The sequence below is a fragment of the Onychomys torridus genome, chromosome 16 (assembly GCF_903995425.1).
Source record: "Onychomys torridus chromosome 16, mOncTor1.1, whole genome shotgun sequence".
NCBI classification, from domain to species: domain Eukaryota; kingdom Metazoa; phylum Chordata; class Mammalia; order Rodentia; family Cricetidae; genus Onychomys; species Onychomys torridus.
In genome coordinates, this window is record NC_050458.1 from 3,042,649 (window position 1) to 3,061,868 (window position 19,220).

Consider the following 19,220-nt stretch of genomic DNA (forward strand, 5'->3'; position numbering starts at 1 on the left):
ATTTGGAAAGTTATTTATAATTTATCATCATTTGCATATATCTAATTTTTAATTGACTTGTACAATGGAGAAATGAATTACCCAACTCTTGTTTTTCTTTTTAATGAGATGATTTTTTTTTTCTGTTGCCAAGGCAATTCTCAGCTTCATACTATCCTCTTGCTTCAGTCACCTGTACTACAGGTGCACACCACAACTTCACGATTTATGCCTCAGTTCTTACTGGAAGTGTTAGTTTTATATTTTTTAGTCACTGATGCAGTGTTGATCACAAGTTTGTCTCTAACGAAATTGTGTGGAATTTTTAGTTCATGATGACCAAAGCATGGTGACACCAAAGCACTGAGTTTGATTGGCTTTTCAACTTCAGCACGAAGCAGCGTGTGTCTTCTTTTATTCCTGTGCAAGCAGTGTTAGCCCCAGGCACAGGGCATGTGCTAGAATGCTGGGAGCATTCTATCAGCACAGCAGCACAGGAGTGTTTGTACTCTTCAGGAAGGTCTATCTGTGTCCCCCTAGTCATTGATTCCTAATGGTGTGATGCATTTGTCCAGTGTTTGGAAGACGATGAAGTATCTGCAATAAACACAAAAACTCTGAAAACATAATATTGTGCAATTGTTAATTAGAATTTTATCTTAGATGTTTATCTATTACTTATGATGTTACTTATGATGTCAAAAATAAAAACAGGCAGAAACTATGGCAAGGAAGAAATCAGTCAGTAAGAACACACTGAGAAACAGAATGGAAGAATTAGGCAATTTGAATTTAACATTTAGAAAAACGACATCTTCATTGAGTTGGGGATAAAAGAATATATATCATCCATTTACGTACCATCCAATCTACAAACAAATACTTATTTGGCCTAAATATTGGTTTTCTCAAATTATTATAGAGGTGGTGAGAATAATTTTATGAAGGTCTGAGCCCTTTACTGGTTACATACATGGAGTTCTATGGTGATAAAATGGGCGTCGTCCCTTCTGTCGTTCCTTTTTCCTTCAGTTGGTTTAACATGTCATTCTAAAGTCTACACTTCATTTCAATAATGAAGGCATCATTCTAGTCAGAGGCAATGCACTTTTTAGGACAATTCTAAGTGGGGAGACTGCCAATTTCTGTTAATGTTGATTTTATGACATTGCTTTTTTTGAATATCTATTTTAATAACTTGCTTAAAAGCAAAATGAGCAACACCACTCCAATCAGTACCCATCAAAAACAACTCATCTCAAAGTTCCTGGCCATCCTTAATTTGGATAAGTTTGAATTTGAACAGATATGTTCCTAATTATAGTGTGGAATTCGTATTATGCATTAGAAACTAGATTTTTGTTAGTTTAGGTATTTTAGTTACTTGCTTTAATCATTCAGTTTAGCTTAAAGTTCTATTCTTTTGTAATTAATTAGGTATTTAATTTCATTTGAAAATATTAAAGAATTGAAGATGGACATTAATAGTGTAATAAATATACTGTTTGAATTTATTCTTAGAGATAAAATGTAGTTGAAAAATGTTTCCTGCCTTACACTAGAAAAAGATTGTGTTTCAAGAATTTCTTCTTTTGGGTATAGATAGTAACCCTGTTCACCTGTAGGTTATAATGATCATCCAAACTTCCATTTATCCAAAATTCACTCTGACGAGTCAGTGAGTTTGTTAGGCTTCCTTACAGAGCATGGTGACCTGGAAGCAGCCTCACTGAAAAGTTGCCCCATTATGGAAGATGACTCCCACATGGCTGCAGAGATGGAGCCCCAGTCTTACTCTTCTTGCCCAGCCTAGACTCTCTGATTCACTCCCGGGCTCCCTGTAATTGGGCAGAATTGCATCCAGTGGTTGAGATGACAGGGTACTCAGATGAGAGTCCCATGACACTCCTTGTTGCCTTTGTCTAAGAGGGAATGTCAACAGTTCATAAGCCCAACAGCACATACAAAGTGGTGACTTTTCGGCATGGGGATAGTGTGCTGTACAAACAGATTCAGAATTACATAAATGATACCTGAGACAACATATTTAGTACTAAAATAACTGGGAAATATTGGGGAAGTCAGTGGAAAACTCAATCAAAACCCTAGGTTTATCAATGTGATTGTCTCCATTTGTAAATTATAAGAAAGTTTTTTTGTTTTTGTTATTTTGTTTTTCGAGACAGGGTTTCTTTGTGTAGCTTTGCACCTTTCCTGGAACTCAGTGGTAGCCCAGGCTGGCCTCAAACTTACAGAGGTCTGCTTGGCTCTGCCTCCCGAGTGCTGGGATTAAAGGCGTGCGCCACCACCGACTGGCAAGAAAATTATTTTTATTTCTGAGTCAAATATACCCCAGCGAGGCACTGATTTATGAGTATAATAGAATGTTCTCAGGATACTTTTTTCAGTTTAATTAATTACATTTTGGAACATTTTGTTGAAACCAAGCTAAGGAATTTCCATATTACAGATACAAGATGTATCTTTCAATCCAACGGCAAAGGGCTGCCTTTTTTTGTTTTTTAAAACAAATTAATTTTATCTTTAGGCTTTGTATTTGGGTATGTTTATTTCCTGTGTCTCTCTTTACTTTTTTATTATGTGTATATTTGTGTGGGGGATAATGTAACCGGACTTTTTTTTTTTTGGGCTGCCAACTCACAAAAAAAGATACAGAGACTTATTATTAATTATGAAAACTTGGCCTTAGCCTAGGTTTGTTTCTAAATAGCTCTTATAACTTAAATTAACTCATATTTTAAAATCTGTGTTCTTCCATGTGCTTGTTAGCTTGTCCCGATTATGCCCATCCTGGTTATTCTGTGTCTGGCTGGTGATTCCTTCTCTCTTCTTCCCAGAGCTCTCTGTCCCTAGAAGTCCTGTCTAGCTAATGGCCATTCAGGTCTTTATTAAACCAGTCACATGATACATCTTCACAGAGTATAAAGGAATATTCCACACATTTCCTCTTTTTTCTAAACCGAAAGGAAAGTTTGCAACTCTAACATAATAAAATCATAAACAATAAGAACAATTAATCAGGTAAAAATTACATTTTTAATGTCCAATCCATTTGTATTTGGCATATTTGGAGAAAATTTTCTATTATCTATCTTATATTGATGAATTTAAAGTTTTATACCTCACCCCCTTTTTAATCACAGCTTGCATTACCATCTTAAAACTATGTTTTAAGCCGTCAGAACATTTTTTAGATAAACAATTTAAGCTTTTATGTCTCTCAGCCTTGTTGTATTTTATACTTTTTTGTGAGTTGATTTTTGGTTTTTAATTTGATAACAAAGAAACTTGTAACTATAACTATCTTGTCTTCACCTTCCACTCTCCAAAGACCTGAGAAGGATATATTACCTGGAGCATTGAAGTAGGAGTCCCACCTAACCTCTTCCTGCCTTCCTAATAGTCATTCAGCTGTTTGTTAAACTACTCACAGTGACACATCTTCACACAATGTAAAGGAATATCTACAACAAGATGATATGTGCACATGGATGTAGGTGCCCATCTAGGCATCCAGATCTCCTCAGAGTTGGAGTTCCAAGCAGTTGTAAACTACCCAGTATGGTTCCTGGGAATAGAACTCAGGTCTTTAGTGAAAACTGTACCTGCTATTAACTACTAAGATATCTTTCTGTCACCACAGGAATCTTTTAAAGGTGTGCATATATATTGGGACACTGTAGTTAAAAATAGTTAATGACATTTGTAAAGCTGCTTAGCCATCACCAGTAAAACAAATTTTAAGTATCTGAGGAAAAAAATGAAGAACTGAAGGGTGCTTGCCATTTCCTTCTTTTGAATGTCCATTCTTCCTCCGGTACACTGACGATCATTTATAAGGGCACTAGTCTCCTTAGGCAGTTGGCTTTGGAGATCCTGTCTCTACCTTTAGAGGCTGCAGTTACAAGAGGATTGCAGTGCTCATTGAACATTTACATGGGTTCTGGTTCTCTTACATTTATTAATTTTGCATGTATGTGTGTGGGGGAAAGGTTGGCACTTCCACAGCATGTGTGTGGCTGTCAGAGGACAACTTGGAGGAGTTGTTTGTTTTTCTGTTGTGTGTATCCCAGGGGATTGGACTGAAGTCTTTAGGCTTGATGGCAAGTATTTTTACCTGCTAACCTATCTCACTGGCCTAATTTTGTTTTAAAAGCATTTTTAAAGACACTCCCTTTTTTCTTTACATTTATATATTTATTATTTACTCGAGGTAGGTGGTAATTGCAAATACGTTAATTCTCCAGCCATCTTGACAACCTTGTGACTTAACACCTTTTTATCTGTGGCTTTCTGACATTGGAATGGCTCTAATATCAGTATATTTTATTTAATATCAACAAAATGCATATCTTTCTCATATTTAGGTAAAATATACATAGGTGCTTCAATAATTTGCTTGATAATAGTTCTGTTTATAGTTTTTGTATTTATATACCTATTTTAAAGGAAACTGCTATTTTTTTTTAAATATTATCTGGATTTTTAGAGTTCTGTAGAATAAGCTTCTTCCTAATTAAGAAGGTCCAATGACTAGGCCATCTTCTCGCTGGCCAAGGGCTGTGCAGATAGGTGGCAAGAAACAACACAAACATACAGTTTCTCAGGAGCCAGGGTCTAAGAGGGTAGGAGACCTCTCAAGGAAATCTGGTTTCTCATCAGTGTGTGCCCCATTGGAACTGAGAACTGCCCGCTCTACATTTTATACCTTAAGCTAACATTACTTGCTAATTAAAGCAGTGGCAGATCCTATACTGAATGTGAACTAGAAAAGAGCATAGCTGTTCTAGTCAGTCCTTCCCTAACTTAAGATGTTACTCTTCTCTTCTCCTCCTCCTCCTCCTCCTCCTCCTCCTCCTCCTCTCTTCCTCTCCTCCCTTTTTTCTTCTTTTTTTCTGTGCTCCAATAGGTATGTGTGGAGAAGTTGGTAAATCCTGAGAACCCAAGACTGGTTGAAGACCTAAAGGCTGTGTTCTAAGTGCCAAGAGCCAGGACATATTCTTTCAGTCTTTAGAACCCAGAGTTATGGTTTTAGCATTCGTGTGGGCCATATTGCTATTGGATTTACCACCTGTGTCTCTGGTACATGGGAGTCATTACAATCTCTGGATTCTAGTTCCAGTAAACAGTTGCAGGAGACAAACAGCAGGCAGGGCCTTCTAGTGTTATAGCTCTCAAACAGGTCTTAGATTCTGGAATCCTCAGCCTTGTAGTAATCTTATAACTATAACATTGCAGTGATTTAACAGTGTTCTTGCACTATTTACCTTCTACCTCAATGCTCCAGAGAAAGGGGTATCCTCTAATCTGGCTCAAGGATGTTACACTTCTAGAATATTCTACAGCTTTTTTTTGAAACTACAAGCAACAAAGATAAAATAATCCTTTAAGGTCAAAAGCACATTTTGCATGTTCTATGGAGCCAAGTTAATCTGTGAAGAATATTGACTGGGTAAAGAAAGTATTAGAGGACTGTAAAAAGTCCATAGCACCTCTAAATTTGTGGCTTTAGGCAGAATGAGGAAGATAATGACTAGTGTATGTTGAAACAGGAGGTCTGAGAGCCAGATTAAATAGAATCACATAGGGTGACTAGTTCCTTAGGAAGGAAGGCTGGGAGACAAGCCCCGAGGTCTACAGGCATCTGGAGATCTGTGCAAGCTGGATAATGAAAGGCTAGATGGGGAAAGTACATCTATAACATATTGTCTACTGGTTGATAAATCATTACTTTAGAGAATAAACAGTTTGAAATTAGAAAGATTAATTACAAAAGAAACAATAATCAAAAGGAAGAAGGGTGTTTATTGTTTTCTATAACTAAAATGATCAGGAGGAAATTCAGATCTTGGGCACGCAGTAGTTAGTGCTAGAGACTGCACTGTTAGGACTTTGTCTTTTCATGGCCTGATTTTCTTTTACTGATCATAAGTTTCTTGGCTGTAGCAGTATGATAACGTTGAGCTCACATGCCTAATGCTTTGTGATTAAAGAGAAACAGATCTTGTTTAGTGTCCATTGGAAATACACCTGGGGAGGACTTGCCTGACTTGTCCTGGATCATGTGTCTATTCTTGCATAATTGTTTTGTACAAGGAGATTAGTTGTTATGATTGGTTCATTGTTATCACAGTTGTGTATCCAAGTAGCATGACATACAATACCAGAAAATGAAAGGACAGCAGAAATATGGCTCAATTACAGTTTTTTTTCTACTAATGTTTCATTTTATAATTAGGTATAGCATAATTAAAAATGAGTAGAAAACATATGCTGCAGTCACAATCCTGTTCTGAGAAGAATTGAATAATGTGGGTACTGTACACATGTCTATAAGAGATTGAGGATATAATCTAAAATAGGCATGGTATACTTAAGCCAGACTAGGGACTTTACAAGTCCCCACTGAGGATCAAAGCCAGGGCTTAAGCATGCTAACCAAGTGCCCTATAGCAGAGCTGTAGCTCCATACCATGACTTTTTGAGATGGGGGTCTTGCTCTGTAACTCATCCTGGCCTGGAATTTGTGGTCTTGCAGTCTTGGCCTGCAGGCTTCCTAGTACTGGGATCACAGGCTTTGAAAGTCTGCCTTACTATTTTGATTTTTAGCATAGAGTTTATTCAACCAAGGGACAGGAATTAGGATGTATATAATTTTGAACAGCTCAGCTCTTTTTTTTTTTTTTATAATTTATAGTTTATTTCTCAGCTTTATCTGTTTCATTGTAATTTTTTTCCTAGAAATCCATGAACTTGAGTCATTATAAAAGTGATTTGAACTATAATGTCAGTTAACTATGAAGTTCTTTGAAAACACGTTGTGGTGTAGATAAGTACATTGCAAGTGTCTCGAATACGAAGTTCTTTGGAATGAGTCAGTTATTCTAGTTTTTATATGAATTGGCAAGAATTCAGCAAAAATTCAAATTCTTTTTTAATGCAGTCTTTTCACTCCCTTTTAGCAGTCAGAACGAGATTATAGTTTCCAGATGTAATTCTGAATGTCAACATAGTGATGACATATATTTTCCTGGTTGGCTCAGCATGAGATGCAATTTTGCATGCCATGTCACGCTGACTAGCAGAATCCAAAAGCCATTATTTCCCAAGGGGCTTTCAAAAGTGAAACATCTAATATAGTTTATGTTCTGATGAAAATTTTCAGGCATTATTGCAGTTTGTCACAAGTTGCTTGAAGCTTAAAATACCATGTTGCCATTAGAAATTATAAAGGAATTGTAAAGTGACCTTTAATCTTCTCTTTTAATTATTTAGATATGTATTGCCAAGTGAAATTACCAAAAATAATGATCATTGTAAAATACGGATTTAAAAAAAAGTAAGATCTTGGAGATAATCCATAAAGGACTAAAAACTGTAGTTTTGACACTAACCTGAATTCATCTCAAACTAATCACATTCTCTTATTTATTTCTATTATAAAACAGTATTGAAGTTATCACTAATAATATGCTATATGACCAACAAAGATATGTGGAAGCTCTTTAAAATTGTGCACACACACCAGCAATTAAGATCACATTTTTTTGTGTGTGTATTTTAGATGTTAAAAAGAAAGTGTAGACTTGAAGCACAGTAGAGCTTATTTTATCTAACAGTCACTATCTTGAAGACCTTGGGGGAATGATTTTATTTTTTCTTTTTTCCATTGGGTCCTAATCATGTGCAAATTCCTTTAAGTCCATTTCACTTGCTGTTTAGGCCTGATGATCTGTGTTCAATCCCTGTGGCCCAGTTTGATAGGAAAGAACTTAGTCCACAATATTGCCCCCAACTGTCATATACATGCTGTAGCATAAGGGCATCACACACTAATAATGAAACAAAATCCATTATATCAGTGCATGTGTGCAGAACTCTTAGTTTACATTAATGCTGTCCCTTCCATTTTATATTTATTTGTTATCTCAACTGCTTTGTAGCAATAGTAGTTTTCTTCTTTATAAAAGCTGTCATATATCTATTTTCCAACAGCTCTCTGCTTAAGTATCTTGAAGGTTCCTTAAGTCTAGAATGTGTTGTGACCTGTGCTTTCTTAGATATGTTTATCTATGTACTTCCCCTTCTCCTGCTATGTGATATGTTTGAAGCTGAAATCAAGATTCCTGCCTCTTGCTCCTTTCCATTCTATCTCTAGTCCTGATGCTGGTTCATCCATCTGGCTCCATGCTGCAGCAGTGGTCATGGCCGTCTCACCCCAGTGTTAGCATTTCCAGGAAGTCCTAATTAGTCTCAGTGGTGCTCTCCTCCATCCCTTCAGCCTTGCCACATTCTCTACTGTCAGTTATCTGCTTTAGTCTCACTTTCCTAACTGAATGTAGGATGCCATGAAAAAATTGACAAAAGTACAGTGTTCTTGAACATGTATTGACCAAAGGTAATTCACTTTCAAACATGCAGTAAATCTGATGTGTTTCTGCATTGCTGGTCTGATTCTATCTAATTTTGATATAAAATTGATAACTTAAAATTTTTGAGAGTTAAAATAAAACCAAAGAATTATGAGATTAGTAGCTATAGAACAGACCCTTAATTTTGTTTTTCTTTTTGTTCCTTATCAGGTGGCTCTTCTGACATGATACAGAGATTTTTCATTTTCCTTTTAACAAGCATGCTTGGGTAGAAAAGGAGAGAGTCATACTTTTACTCCAAAGTCGCTTTAATTTTTAATTGAACTGGGACTCCTTGAAGACCATTTGCATTATGTATCTATAGAAAACAGCAGAAACAAACATTTAGGAAGATTTATGAAATTTTGTCCAGTTAGATATGTGATATATCAATAGGCCAATTTATTCCTTTTCTTGGGACATTTTTTTCTGGATGATTTGTCTTTTTTCTTCAGATGTCTCATTTGTCCAGTGTTCTTTTTTTTTTAATTTTTGCATTTAAAAATATTATTTATTGTTTGAGAATTTAATACACACATTTAATGCATTGTGACCAAATCTACTTTCCTCTCACCCCCCTACAATTCCTTACCTAGCCTCTCCCTCCACTTTCCCTACTACTTCATGTGTTCTTTAAAAAACTCCTAGTCCTTTTAGTGTTGCTCATAGGTACATGGGTGTAGGACCATCAGCTGGAGCATTGTCAGTCTCCCAAAGTTTGCATCCTACTTTCCTTCCCCTAGCAGCCATCAACTGCCAATAGCTCTTCAGCTAGGGGTGGCATTTCATGAGCCCCTCCCTCCCTGTGCTGGGATTCTGGCTGGTTGGTCTTTTGCAGGTCTTGTGCAAGCAGTGACAGCTGCCATAAGTTCAAATGTGTGACAGTGCTGTCATGTCTGGCAAGTACTGTCTAGTGCAGACATCCGCGAGCTCTTGCTCCTGGAATCTCTCTATTCCCCTCCCTCTTCCCATGTGATTCCTGGACCTCGTGGGGAGAGTCTGAGCTAGCCGACCATTGCAAGTGGGCGCTCTCCAGACAGTGTTCTTAAGATTCTTTAGCCTTCATTCTCCTGAAAGACAAAAACAAAACCTTTCTCCAACACTAACTTTGGAGGTTCCTTTTTGGCAAGTTATATTTGATTAAATAAGTTAGTTTAAATTGAATGACCATATATGAGACCTCAAAATCCTGCTCCCACAGTGACACAATTGCTCCAACAAAGCCAGACCTCCTAATAGTGTCATTCCCTATGGGTCAAGCATTCAAACATATGAGTCTATGGGGACCATACCTATTCAAATCCAGAGATTCATTAACCTCAAAGACAGATTTATATACATCATGACATTTCAAATGAACAGTATTTTCATAGGAAATATAAATGTTATTAGCTTTTTTTGATGGGTTCAAAGCTGATACTTAGCTTTTCCTAATCATCTGATAAGTGCTACGATTGAAACACTAAGTTAAATTGGTTACCAGTATAATACTTTTTCCACAACACATAAGTAAATAAATAAATGAATAAATATGGTAGTCAATAATTCCCTAAAAACAATTATTTATGTTATTTTCAGCTAATAAAATTTATGTCTCAGAATTAACCTTATTCATTGCTAGAATAGAAAATAAATGTTTAAAATTACACTGTGATAAATGTAACCTTAATACATGTCCAGTAATAAAAAGTAACTCACTTCAAGATATTTGTATGATAGAATATGACACCTCATCTATCATTTGGTTCAGTGAGATGTCACAGTGCAGTATTTGAATGGCGGGAGTGAACGCAGCAGCTGAAATATTCGGCCCTGAGGGCTTTGTGGGTCGAGTCCAGTATTCTGTTGCCACTGCCTGTCTAGCGACTTGGGGAGTTAATCCACTTCCTTGTGATTGGTTGTCTTATAGAGCAGTGTTGTTGCATCTGAATGATCATGTATTCTTTCTGTGCTGTTATGGGTTTAATGGTTGATTGTATGTGTCGTAAGTGGGTGCTGTAGAGGTTTCCGTAGTGAATGTAATTCTACATTAGCAAAGGTTTATACAGAATATTTATCCTGCCCATAAAAATATACTGAGTTGTCACCTTACTTCCTTACAAATCACAAGACACAAAAGTGAGCAGTTAACTTGTAAATGAACAGACTTATTAAACACAAAACACAGAGCCAATTGCCGAGTTAAAAGCCCAAGAGGTCAGAGCAATAGCTAAGAGCTAAAAACCCTTTTTTACCCTTCACTGCTGCAGCTGTCCTTCCCCTCAGCAAGAGGCCTACTTCCTGTGTGTCTGTCCTTTTATTGACTTTCTGTTCTGCCTTCTCATTGGTTGTAAACTCAGCCACATGACCTCCTTGTCACTGCCTGTCTATACAGACCTCCAGGTCTTCTAAGGTTAGTATTGAGATTAAAAGCCTGTGTCTCCATGCTGGCTGAATCCTTGAACACATAGAGGTCCGCCTGGCTCTGCCACTGAAGTGCTGGGATTAAAGGCGTGCGCCCCAGCTTCTGCTATGGCTTGCTATTAGCTCTGACCCCTAGGCAACTTTATTTATTAACATACAAATAAAATCACATTTCAGTACAAATAATTTATCACCATAGTTAACTGTTAAAAACTATGGTAGATTGAAAATAGTCTATATTTGTATTTCTAATTGCCACATTGTTAATTATGTTTTTCTGTAGTTAGAAGTTATCTCCGGTCCCACTAGGCCCCCACAGTCCCATGGCCCGCTTATAAAATAATCACTCAGAAGCTTATATTAATTATAACTGCTTGGCCATTAGCTCAGGCTTATTACTGACTATCTCTTACACTTAAATTAACCCATAATTCTTATCTGTGTTGAGCCACGTGGCTTGGTACCTTTTCTCAGTTCTGCCTTAACATCTTGCTTCCTCTGTGTCTGGCTCTTGGCTCTGTGTCAGTCCTTTTTCTGCCCAGAATTCTCCTCATCTGCTCCCCCAGCCTGTACTTCCATCCTGGCTACTGGCCAATCAGTGTTTTATTTATCAACTAATCAGAGCAACACATATGCACAGCAAACAGAACGACATCTCACAGCACTTCCCCTTTTCTGTCTAATCAAAAAGGAAGGTTTTAACTTTAACATAATAAAAGTACATGCAATAAAACTATTAGCAAGCAAGAATTACAGTTATAATATCTACTCTATTTGTATTTGTCAAAACTAAAGAAAATATTCTATCCTATATTTGTGAGTGTAAAGTTTCATATCTAATTTATCTGTTATCATAACCATGGACAATTATGATTATCTAGTCTTCAACTACATCAAAGACCCCAGAAGGATATATTACCTAAGTAAACATTGTAAGCAACTTCCAAAATTCTGGAAATGGCAGAGATAGCTGTCTACCTGGCCAGTCATCTACAGTTCCTCTGCAAGGTTGGGTTATCCATCTTCAGCCAATAGGTCTAGAGTTTTTTATTTCCTTCTCTCTGTGTCCGGCAGCATGTCTGTCAGTTTCCTCTGTGAAGCAGGAACCTGAAGGACCATTTCATCTTGCAAAGTTCAGTGGTCACCTTCCTATGGGTCCTGCATCTTCAGTTGATAAAACATTTTGTGAAACAGTCCAGGCAAGAACAGTTTCTTGCCCAAATGGCCAGTTTTGCCAAGAAAGTAAACTCCAAATGGAGTGTCTTCGATGCCCAACTTTCTCTCTGAAGTAAATTGGTGCTGCCAGGAGCAGACCTGTCTTATTGTCCAGGAACGTCTAAATTTTTAAAATATTTTAAATACCATATTTTGTTAGGTCTTTGATGTGTTTGAAGATTACCTACCTAATTGAAATATATCTATGTATACCTAGAAAACTTAACTTACATGACTGTAAATTTGATTATCATAGATGACTAATTATTAATCTATATTTCTCAACTATACAGTACAATTTCAAATGAGTTGCATAAACAAAATATTTTAAATGAGAGTAGAAATATATGTACAGTATAACAAATTACTTTTAAATTTGTATCAATAAACTATAATCCATAGCAATGTAAAACAATTCAGTAAGTTGTTATTCTTCAAAAGTAGATTCAATAATCTATCCTTTTATCCTGTCATATCTGTATCCTATCCTCCTTTTTCTTTAGAAAGATAGTGACTATGACCAATAATAATAATAATGGAATCTGTTCTCTGAATTTGTCAAATGCAAATGGATTAGACATTGTTGATCTATTTATTGCTTTTATATATTGTATATAGTTATTGTACTCATTGTAAATAATTTTTCTTATATTAGCTATAATTTTTTATTTTATACAAAAAAAGGGGAAATGAGGTGATGTATTGTGACCCCCCCAAATATACTGTGATCCCCAATAAAATTTATCTGAGAATCAGAGGAAAAAGCCAGCCACTATAAGTAAACGTAGCAGTTTAGTCAATGGTAGCACATGCCTTTAATCTTACCACTTGGAAGGCAGGGATCTGTCTGCATTTCTGTGAGTTCAAGGCCACACTGGAGAACAGAGCCAGGCATGGTGACATACGCCTTTAATCCCAGCACCAACCATAGGGGTCTGGAGTCTGTCAGATAGACAGGCAGTGACAGAGCTGGGCAGGAAGAGACAGTGATGTAGCTGGGCTGAGAGAGACAAAGGGAGAACAGAACAGCAAGGCATATCGGCATGGGTAGACAGGAAGTAGCTCTCTTTGGAGACTGAGGTGAGGTGAGGTTAGCTTGTGACTTTTCCTATTTCCCTGATCTCTCAGGCTTTCCTCCCTGTATCTGGCTCCAGATTTGTATCTAGTGAGGTCACTTAGCAGTTCTTCTACATTTTTCTTGCACAGTTCCTTTAGGATTCCTTTAGGATACAATCAGATTTCAAGGACTGCGGTTTTAAAAATTCTATCATTTGAGGACTTCATGCATGAGTACTGTATCTGCATTACTTCCTCACATTGGCTTCCTTATCAGATCGTTGTGTGGAAGAACACTGTTTCAGTAAGCACACAGCTGTCTTGGGAATGGGTGGCCCCACTTCATTGTTGGTGGTAGTTCCCCGATAGTAATAGCACTCTCTAAATGGATTTATGCCAAGTTGTAAGATTCATTCCTTGGCCATAATATTTTTCAGTAGTTTAAAAAATTACCATAAATCTTTGTGAAAATCTTTTATATTCATATTTCAAAAAAGATTTTAATTAAATTGATAGAAATTTAAAATATGTTTATTTGCCACTTTCTTATGCAAAGAGGTATAACTTTAATTTTTGTTAAGAAAATCAAGATAGATAATTGTTATAAAGCAATTTATATCCAAATCCACACAGTAGAACTACTGTGTTCACTTTATTTACTACCTTCTGACAGGTATTTATGCCATGGTTTGTTGTTCAGTTTCCTATTGCTTTTTGTTTATCTAATAGACAAGTTCTCACTAAAATTTATGCACTGTTTTAAACTATTTTTGGATTATATCACAAAATTTTAGTTTATTTCTATTTTGAAAGATACCAAAATATGTTTTTGTCAGTGCCTTGAATTGTACCTCCTCTTCAACTGGCTGAATGATAATTTTTACAGAAGGTAGTAATTGTTCAGCATTTTCTGTCCCTTCCTATCACCTTTGCTTTCTTTTATTTTTCCTTGTTCTCTCTCTTCTATTTTCTTTTGCATATAGATTTCCTATATGTAGTAACATTCAGTTTAATTTTCATGAGTCTACTAAGATAAAAATACATAATTTACATGTTGTTAGAAATTTAAAATAGGGTAAAGTTATTCTTGAAATTGTAAACAAATTTTGAAGGCCTGTAGCTCTTAATGAACAAAATTTTTATTAACAGTGGAATATCAGTTTTATTTTATGATAACATAAGCTTTCTGTATACTTGGATTAATTTTTGTCACCATGAAATCTTTTGTAGTTGAGAAATTCTATGAGTAAGTCTTTGTCATCAGAAATTTTCATTTATGAGAAGACCCATTTTTTATCATTTTATGATGGTGTATAGATGAATTTCTAAATGGTCTTATTAAATAAAAAACACAGAGCCAAATTTGGTGGTGAAAGCCTTAGAGATCAGGGAAATAGGAATAGCCACCAGCCCACATTATCTCACCAGCTCTACATCTTCCAAATGCCTTGACTGCCTGTCTACCCAGGCTGTTATTGCCATGCTGTTCTGCCCTCTCATTGGCTATCTTAGCCCAGCTACCTCACTTCCTTGTCACTGCCTGTTTATACAGACCTCCAGGTCTCCATAGTTGGTACTGGGATGGGTGTATGTCTCCGTGCTTGGCTCTGTTCCCTAGTGTGGCCTTGAACACACAGAGACCCTGCCTGATAAGTGATAGGATTAAAGGTGTGTGCTACCACTGCTTTGACTTTTGTGTTTCCTAATATTGCTTGCTATTTCCTCTGATCTCCAGGCAAACTTTATTTAACATACAAATAAAATATCACCACGTTTTGGCACAAATGTAATATCAACACAATGGTGAATTAGTTTTTTGCAGAATTTTTATTGGCTTACTACTTTTGTGCTGAGAAATCAACAAAGTTACAGCTTAGTAAGTGTTCATAAAGGGGTGCCTCTCTGTGTAATCAGTTAGTGCCTTCCTTCCCTTCAGAAGTTAGCCTCAGCCACCTGTGACTTGACTTGCTGCTGATATCAGTAACTTTAGAGGACGAAGTGTTGTGGCACATATGATCTCGGATAGTTGCAATGAATTTAAGCAGAGAAAGAAACCATCTTAGAATACTTCCAGTATAGCTTTGTGAAATTGCAATGTGTACGTTTTGCTAACTAATAAGCTGTTCTTATATTTAAGAGTCCCGACCACTGTCAGTCCCTGTGAAGGCCATGCTGCACATTCATGAAAGTTGTAGAAGTCCTGAAGAAAGAATGAAAGAATTTATTGGAATATTATGGAATGCAGTGAAGAGCCTCACACTACAGGTAAATTTAACTAATGTTATAAAATTGTATCATATTTAATTGTGGTACAATATTTCTGACAACATTCCATGTATATTGAGGTTCAGGTTGGTGTCCAATAACATTTCAGGGTTCCATTTGTTTTCTGAGTCTCTGATTCCTCAGTAGTACTCGGCCATTTATAGAGAACTACTTTTGTGATTTTGGTGAGATTGTCAAGCATACTATCTCAAGTAAAGCTGGTTATACTTGAATTAATTGAATTTCCTCCTGGGAATTTCACCCAGATTGTGGCCAGTGATGAAATAATCATATTTTTTGATGTCTGGTGAACTTCCTGACTCATCTTCAGGATCAGTTAAGAGTAGACATTTTAGGACAGGCAGATGAATAGTCAGTCACATTAATTATGAAAATATGTTTTATCCTATTAACACTAACAGTTTTGTATATGCATGGTAGCTTCTTAAACCTGAAATCCAACTCTAGGAATTGCCCCTCCTCCTATCAAAATTGAATGGGAAAAGTATGGGAGATAATACATGGTTCCCTTTGAGATTTTATTTTGTTTTATTTTTATTTAAGACTTAAACTATGGTATCTTTAGATTCCATACCCAAAATAGTCCTATGACATATTATGCTGGCTGGTTTTTTTCATCTTGACACAAGCCAGAGTCATTTATGAAGAAGGAACTTCACTTGAGAAAATGCCCCCACCAGGTTGGGCTGTGGGCTACTCTGTGGAAAGTTCTCTTGATTGATGATTAGTGTAGAAAGGCCCAGCTCACTGTGGATAGGAAAGAAAGCAGGCTGAGCAAACCATGAGGAGCAAGCAAGTGTACAGAGCTCCTCCATGGCCCCTGCATCTGCTCCTGCCTCCAGGTTCCTGCCTTAAGTTCCAGCCCTAAACTGTGTTAGCGATGCTCTGTGACTGGGACCTGTGAGCTGAGATAAACCTTTTCCTCTCCAAGTTGCTTTGGTCATGGTATTTTATCACATCAATAGAGAGCCCAAACAGACTAATGACGTAAAACAAGAAATGAATTTGGTTACAGTTTTGTGTATTTGTTTTGTTGTAGCACAAATAGAAGGCAGATAATTTTGAAAGCCCATAAATATATAGGAAAATAATAACATTTTAAAGTGTGTGCATCATGTACATCCTTTTAAGTCCTTGAAGGCCAATCTATTTAGTCTCATAAGTAGTTGACAATATTTATTCGTGGATTTGTTTGGCAAATGTTTAGTTGACAGTATCATACATTTTTCTGTCAATTTTGTATTTCCCCTAAGGAAAATGACTTATCACCTATACCACAACTCTGCTTGAACTTGTCTGACCAATAAGTGAATTTTATTGATTGCCCTAATAGATTTCTTCTGTGGAACAAAATAGTGAACAACATAAATGAAATGATTTTAATCTCTGGTGGCAAAAATCATCCTTTACTTATTTAACAGTTTGTTGAGTATCTAGTAAATGCTGGGTACTGTGTTGTGCACTCTAGCACAAACAAAATGGTGCTGTGTGACTTAGAGTTTATAGTCTGATGAATGTTTTGAAATACCCAGAAATTCTCTGAAATACTGTCAAGGCCTTTTTTTTGTTTGTTTGTTTTTGTTTGTTTGTTTGTTTTTGCACTACTATTGAGTTTGACACATTAATGAAGCTCTCTGCCAGTTCATGGTTGATATTCAAGAGTACACAGATGAAAACCATGGGTGCTGTAGTTTACAATGTTCATCTTTCTTTAACTTGAAATTGTCTCTTATAGAATGAAGGACATTCACTTAAGGACCACCTAGCACAACATTAGAAAGCATTTACATATGAAGTGTTTTATAAGATGGCCACTGACTAGTTAAGATTTTTCAGATTAATGTGTAAATAGTTCTCTGTAAATGATTTGCTATCACATTTATACAGCATATAAATGACAAACATTCTTTTTTTTTTCTTTCACTGAAAATAGATTCTTTCCTCATGCAATATGTCCTGATTACAGTTTTCCCTTCCTGTATTCTTCCCAGTTTATTCTCACCTTCCCTTCCTGCCTCCCCTCAGGATCCACTCCCTTTCTGTCTGTCCTTGGAAAAAAACAGGCTTCTAATTTTGAAATCTCATATATAGAGCCAGTGAACACCATGGCATAGGTCTGTTTTAATGACACATAAACTTGAAATTTAAGAAAAAGAATACACTGCAATAATTTCGTTTGTTAAAATATGAATACCAAACCTTTTTTACTTTATTGGTTTACTGTCTGTATCTGATACCTAAGTGCATAGCCCCTGACCTAAGAGGAATTAAACAGAGGTGGTTCTACTTCAAGAATTTGTAATAATCCTTTACTTTCACCCATGAATGTGTTCAGTGTTGGCAAAAGAGCATGTTGCTACCAAAACTGAAACAAGATCCTTGAAACAGAAAGGATGTTGCCATGGAAAAATGAAGTAACACTTAGTGCAGCTGCAATGCATTAATGAAGAGGATATTTTTTTTAAAAGATCATTTGTGTTTGGTGTGGTGCAGAGGGTCCCAACCAGGTGGTTTCCATGAACAAAATCTGACCCCTAGACTCAGGATGTCTTACTGGCAGATTACTTCATTTTCATTCCCTTGGATTGTCAGGTCCTTACATTCATGCAGAATTTACAGCCTCACATTTATGTCCAGTAACATAAATCATTCAGAATTTTACATTAAACCACAGTTTAGACACAAGGTTTAACAGTTATTCTAAAAATTTGAAAAGATTCATGTGATAGCCTCAGCGTATAGAATACATGGCACTCTATAATAATTTTGAGAGCTCTGTATTGTGTGTTTAGAGTCTAATCACCGAAGAAATCCTCCTCACATGTGTCATCTTTAGAAAGCTCGTCTTCTAGACTGTTTACCTAGCTCATACTCTATTATTATATATGCATTATTATTGTCTCCCTGCTAGGAAGTTGTTGACATTTAAGTTAGTAGAGTGGGATGCTTTATGATTTTGGAAATGAGAGTGCAACTAAAATTGTCCTTCTGATGCTAACTTTCTGTATATGGTCACATGTTTCAATATTATTAAATGAATGACCTCAAATTGTTGAGAACATTTTTAACATGATATCAATATCTATATGAAATGTTACTATTTATTCATATTTTGTTCTTTTAACCTGAGTTAGGAAAGAGTGCTCACTTAGGTTATGCCATTGTATACTGTACAGTTAAACATTTCTAATGCATTATGTTAATTATTTAAAACCTACTAGTGATACATATAAGACTATTTAGACTTATTCTCCCCCCCCCCCCCCCCCCGCCCCCAGCCCTGGCTGTTCTGGAATTCACTCCATAGATCAGGCTGGCCTCAAACTCACAGAGACACACCTGCCTCTGCCTCCTGAGTGCTGGGATTAAAGGCATATGCCATTACTGCCCAGCTTGACTTATTTCTTACTGAAGTACATTGTGATCTTGAGCTGATCAACTGTTTTACACTTGCATGCTTAAATTGCCTCAGCTATAAGATAAGGTTTTAAAACTTACTAATATTTTCACAATAAATAATGAAGTAAAAAATGCAAACAGGCCCTCTGTGTGTCTTCATGAGTTATTTTTTTTAAGAAATCCAAATGACAATTAAAAAAGTCAGTTGATATATCATATACATTTTTTTATGCAAAAGGTTATGTGCCATTTTTTTCTCTGAATTCAGTAGTTGTCCATACCCAGAAATATGAAGCCAACATAAACCAGGTTGCTTATTTGTAGGTTAGTGAATGATTTATTGTATCATGGAAATCTAAGTGGAATGCCATGCTCTCATTAGAAATATATTACCTTGAAAGAAGGGATATTACTATACCTATTGTTATCTTTTATAAAATATAGTATCCT

At 36.2% G+C, this 19,220-nt stretch overlaps 1 protein-coding gene across 6 annotated transcripts in view; it reads left to right on the top strand.

Annotated features, from left to right (window-relative positions):
- The window catches only part of Vps13b (vacuolar protein sorting 13 homolog B), a 553,125-nt gene that overhangs the window by 212,700 nt on the left and 321,205 nt on the right, over positions 1-19,220 (top strand). For all 6 annotated transcript variants that reach the window (XM_036207944.1, XM_036207941.1, XM_036207943.1 and 3 more), the window contains exon 22: positions 15,223-15,350. In XM_036207944.1, coding sequence (XP_036063837.1) covers positions 15,223-15,350 — 128 coding nt within the window. The remainder of the gene's footprint in view (positions 1-15,222; positions 15,351-19,220) is intronic.